This window comes from Sinocyclocheilus anshuiensis, unplaced genomic scaffold (assembly GCF_001515605.1).
Source record: "Sinocyclocheilus anshuiensis isolate Anshui unplaced genomic scaffold, SAMN03320099.WGS_v1.1 scaffold214, whole genome shotgun sequence".
Taxonomy (NCBI): domain Eukaryota; kingdom Metazoa; phylum Chordata; class Actinopteri; order Cypriniformes; family Cyprinidae; genus Sinocyclocheilus; species Sinocyclocheilus anshuiensis.
This window is the reverse complement of record NW_015544136.1, coordinates 551,402-557,160: the sequence shown is the minus strand read 5'-3', so window position 1 is coordinate 557,160 and position 5,759 is coordinate 551,402. Positions and strand designations below refer to the sequence as shown.

At 34.4% G+C, this 5,759-nt stretch overlaps 1 protein-coding gene across 1 annotated transcript in view; it reads right to left on the bottom strand.

Annotated features, from left to right (window-relative positions):
• The window catches only part of LOC107694956 (corticotropin-releasing factor receptor 1), a 76,985-nt gene that overhangs the window by 1,000 nt on the left and 70,226 nt on the right, over positions 1–5,759 (bottom strand). The window contains exon 9 of the mRNA XM_016494682.1: positions 4,629–4,670. Coding sequence (XP_016350168.1) covers positions 4,629–4,670 — 42 coding nt within the window. The remainder of the gene's footprint in view (positions 1–4,628; positions 4,671–5,759) is intronic.

Genomic DNA, 5,759 nt, shown 5'->3' with positions numbered 1-5,759 from the left:
CAAATCAATTTAGGATATCAATTATGGTGTCAGCATTAAACCTAGTACACATAAATGAACACCAAACACAATACAACTAAAATATAACATTTTAAATATATAGTTGTCAATGTTTATCTGTATTCTTGTAGTTTTGTTTGTATAACAGCAAGTAGAATAAGGTCATGTAGAATAAGGCATTAATATGTGCTTAATTAGTGCTTAATAAGCAACTAGTTAAGAGAAACTAACCTAACCTAAAATAAAGTGTTACTTTTTTTTTTTTGTAGCTCTGAATACCCAGTCAAATAAGGTGGAAATTAAAGACAAATGACATAAATATGGACAGACAAATTAGAAATATGTGGTTTAAACAAAACATGATTTTAAAAGTGACTTTAAAAGAGTGATTAGATCTCACTAGTGTATAGTTCTGCCAGTCATTTGTCAAACATGTCAACAAAGAGCAGCATGTATTTTCTGTCAAACACGTCACCTGTCATGCTACTGGTCCTCACTAGAGTTTAATTTACATTAACCTTGTCAGGTATCCTACTATGCTTTAAAATAATAGGTAAGAGAAATAATTTTTTTACAAAGTTTTTTTTCAAACCTCTGTTCCTGTTTAAATTTAATAAACACATCAACATTTCTAATAAATTACTGAAAAATGTTGTATCTTGTGTTATCTTTGTTCAAAAATATTTAATGAAAAATAAATGTATTTCTGAAATATTAAAAAGTTGTTTCTAAAAAAAATGTTGTTAGTTAAAATGTTGGCAAGAAAAATAAAATTAAAAAAGAAAAGCATCATACATCATGCACATAACAATCCCACACGTAGCATCTCAATATAACTCATCTTCATTGCAAAGAGTAATATTAACAAGACTAATAATTGACCTTTCCCATACATAGTGTGAGAGAGAAAGTGTGAGAACAGGTGTGTATGTGTGGGCAGATGCATGTGTGTGTGTGTGTGTGTCAGTGTGTGTGTGTGTGACAGGGAAAGAAAAAATAAATACATATCCGTGTGGGCACATGTTTGAACGACTGCAAAATTAAGTGTGTATGAGGAGCATCTACGTCAGAGAAAAGCAGTTTAATTTACAGCGGACAGTGAGAGAGAATACTATGGAGAAAGTGGGTGATTAAGAGAGAGGGTGGTGATATATATTACAATATTTTATACAAAGGACCACTAGAGAAAATGCTTCAATAATAATAATAATAATAATAATAATAAATCTTTCACATTTTGAGTGAAAGGAAAAAAGAAAGATATATAAAAATATATATTTAAATATACAATGGCAGATTTTCAATGTCGTTTACACTGCATATACCATCTGAAGAGGGAGGGTTTATATTCTACATATATGAAGATTGTATTGAGCTTGTATATATTTTACACTGAACTGAGAGCAGTTTAGCTGCTTTGCTAATGGATCATATCTGGATTTAGAGCGGCAGGACTGGTCAAAGGTCGGCAGTAAAGCTCTGCTCCCAGCAAAAAACATCTGAACATCAAATCATTAGCATTTAAATCGCATCAGTGTGATATATGCCACCAATGAAAAGCTACATAATTTGCATAATCAGCGTTCTATCATGGCAACCAGGGAGTTCTCTCCTTAGCAACCAAACCTATGCCATTTCCTTAAGCTGTGCTGTCAGCAAAGGTTGAAATTGTTACAGTCCTTTGACAACTAAAATGTCAAATACAATTTAAAAATGGGGGAAATAAACCAGAAGCCTGTGGTCATATGAGAAAAACCTGGACCGCATTAGACAGTAATTCGGAGGGGGCCGTTTCACTGAATCAGTCTGTCTGCTCTCTGAAAGACTGTAAAAGGCCTCGCTCCCCCCAAATCAATGAGATGGATGTCGGAGAAAACATTTAAACCTCCTGTCTATCTCCACCTCATTCAATACACTTTGTAGGGTGCCTGTCTTTGAAGTGGTCAGCGGAGAAATAGGAATCTGCGGTCCAATGCGCTATGGACAGCGTACGGCTTCCACGCCTGTTGCTCTCTTGCCAGATTAAGTTTTGATTCAAAATCACCAAAGCTTGTATCAACAATGCTGACCAGTAAACACTTCACAAGCCATTGAAGCAGAAAAAAAAAAAACAAGAATTCAAATCCCTGTGATTCAAGTTCAAGAGCTGAAGGATGCTATATTGAATAAATTTGTATACATAATACAGTATACATAAACATTCACGTAGATATACATTATTTTATTTTGTTTACCTACAATAATTATGTCACGTAATTATCAAAGAAGTTTCATTCAAAATATTCTCAACTTAAAACTCTGAGTAGCCACAGTTTGAATAGGCAGGAAATAGTTGCTGGCAGCCCATGACACAGAATGAACAGTTGCCCATGCCCAAGAGGGTCAAAGGTTAGTCTCCACAGTAGATCAGAAGTGAACAGCAAAGCTCTGGTGCTGTATGTAATTAACCTTGGGGGTTGTGTCAAGTGGGGGGTTTAGAAGATGAGTCCGGGAGGTCAAACTCATGCCAAGCGATCAAACATCAATCTAGAGAAAAAACTTCTGACTTTGCTCTAAGAGCTTGACTCTCTCTTTTTCTCTATTTCTCTAAAAGCGTAAAACCCCTTGGGTCAGTGACTGCTGACACTTAAAGCAATGTTTGAAATACAGCTTTCAGAGTATTTGCTGAAAATAATCCCCGACATTCACTTTTTCTTTCAGCTCACACAAACATGAAATTCTAACTGTGGTTTCCTAAGTACATAATTGTAACTGAGGCAGTAAAGACTGAGAATATTTCATAGCTGCTTACCATCTATATATTTAATCATAAAAATGTATGTATTTAAAATCACAGTATCTATATTTCTTTTCAACCATTCCTTCTAAATTAGCATTTGCTTGTCAAAGCCAAGCTCAATTGACCTTCCAAGAGATAGTCGATCAAATCGCTGCACTCATTTGTCTGTCAAGCTTACTGAACTGTCTTTGACATACGAACCTCCTTTTTGACTAATTCCCAGCATTATGTTGGTCTTGTTATGATACGTGTCATTAAGATACTAGGTAACCACAATGGAGTTTTGTTCGTTCCTGAAACCAGCCACTAATCTTGAAAAATGCACATATTGTATCAGACTCTATTTTTCATCTTCTAATGTTATATTTAGTGTTTCAACATAACAACTGGACACAAACGCTAATGCTTTCTGTTTTTTTTTGTACAAAGATTAACTGCATTTTAAACAATTTATTACAAAATCATCTGGTACATCAGCAAAAGTGCAAACTCATGACGGAATTTTGTTTGACAGACATAAATAGAGTAGCCATGCTTTAAAAAGAGGTAGGCCTGGTTATGTAATTGCTGTTATATATTCAATTATTACAGCTACGCTCAAACTTCACTGATTCTCATGTATATTGTGACTCGACAGGTTTAAATCGTGAATACAATTTCAAGAATTTCTGTGAATAAAGACTTAAATTTTGGTCTGTTTCTCTCTTATAGCAACTTCAGAAGTCGTGTGGACCTTTTTTTGTCCTTATACTGGAGCCTGAAAGTGTGAATAAACACACATTTTTATTGCATGCAAAAGAAAAACATGTGGACCGTGTACACTGTGTACAAGTTTGGAACAACGATGATGAAATTGTAATTTTTGGTTAAACTATCCTTTTAAAAAGTTTTAACTGGTAATCAAATTAAAAAAACTATGATGCAACACATTGAGAGAAAGTGAGCGAATAACCTTCTGCCTGAAAGAAAGCGCTTTATTGCACTTTCAAGCCAGATAATTTCTCTGTTGTCCTTTGACTTTCAGTGACAAGTGTTTGTTATTTCAGCTGTAATTTAGTACCACAGGCTTTTTAGTTCTGAACATATTTGCATTGCCACATTGGAGCCAAATGTACCTTTAGAAGTAGCATAATGCCGATGACATTGGTATTTTTTTTTTGGAGGTCTTGCTTCTGACATTGCGGTGTCCCTTTCATATGTACCGGGAACAGATCAATGCTATCGCTTTGACTTAAGCAATACTGTACGCTCTGCTTTGCTTGTGTATTCTGATATCTGTCTGTGATTGAGGGTGACCTCAGATCAAGCCCCACACTTTCCTGCTTGCCTTGAACTTGTTCACGGCCTAAAATAAGCCCAGACGGATCCCATCCTAGATCCTTTTACAGCACCTGTAAGCGTGTTCACTTAGGGGTACAACATGATACGTAAGATGTGCTTGCATTTTCGATCTGGGAAAGACTCTAAAGAGGAACATTTTGGCTGGAAATTCCCAAAGGTTTACTGTCCTTTTCAAAGGGCATGTAATACAAGTCAGATTTAGACCTCGCAGGAATGAATATTTTATGAGCGGGGTCGGTTTTTATAGTTATTGACTGCAAAAAGGGTGGTTTTAAGGTGGTTTTTCCAAGAGGGTCTCGATGTGATTCTTTTTTTGGCCGGGTCTCACTGGACAGCCATGGCTGAAGAAATCTGAATTGCCCAAATTACTCAGACTATTTGCATTGCACTTCAAAGAACAGACCCATAACTTTAGTAGAGCTGTGCTCCTAAAAGTCAGAAGTAGAGGGCATATTTGTGCAAAAAGGATGGAAACAGAAGAAGAACATCAGGAAAAGAGCTTTCTTACCTCACTGTTCAAAAAGCAGTAGAACACTGACACAAAAAAGCCCTGTAAAGAGGACAAGAGAATGAGAAACAGTTAAATAAGAAATAAAAAAATTCTAAATAACACTCAAATTTAATTTAAAGCAATTCTGTAAAGTCAACATAAAACAGGATTCACAAGCCATTTATCTCTTTATTTTAAGGTCCAATTTTCACTATTAGCATGCATATTAGCATATTGGCTGTTTATTAGTACTTATAAAGCACATATCAATGCCTTAACAGCTACCTTAATAACTATTCATAAACAGCCAATTAGGACTTAATTGAGGGGAAACTCTTAGTTAATAGTGAATATGTGTTCCCTATTCTAAAGTGCTATCGTATTTTCAAGTGAAATAGGATATTCAATGTGACAAATGGAACAAATGGAAGTGATTTCAACCCTGCTACAGTTATTAGCTGTCAATCACAAATTAATCAATTCTCAAATCATTTTAATGCTGCTTGTGTCTGGGTTACATTAACAAAACACAAGTGTGTCAAATAGCTGATGCTGAAAGCAAAAATCTAATTTCTGCATAACCTTCAAAAGGGAAATCTGTGCCAATTATATCACAGAAAAAAAAAACACTTGTATAATACATAGCCTATCAAGAAATAAATAAATAATAAAAACAATTTAAATATCATATGTACTGTATATGATTTAGTATATGATTTAGTAAGTGAAACAATCATCAACATCTCCCTTCTCACTCTAATTCATCATGATGTGAAATGCATAGATTTATCTGAGACTTATCTAACCCTCTAGACAATTTCTAATAAATGAAATTTAAGTAAACCAATAAACGATTTTGCTGTTGCTACGGTTACTTAACATCCTGATGGTCATTTTAAACTCTTTTTTCTGGAAAGGCATTTTGCTGAGGAAACTGTAAAACCTCTGATTATGCCCACAGTAAAATCATTTTTTATAATTTTTTTCCACCCATGAAAAATATAAATTTTAAAAGCTAATTAATAATCTTTTTTAGACATTAACAGTTAAATTAATAATCTTGATTTTATAAGGAAAAGTGTTCTTTGTCTAACTACAACAGTGAAATGGATATAGATAGAACCACTATAGACAATATTGCAGTTGTCA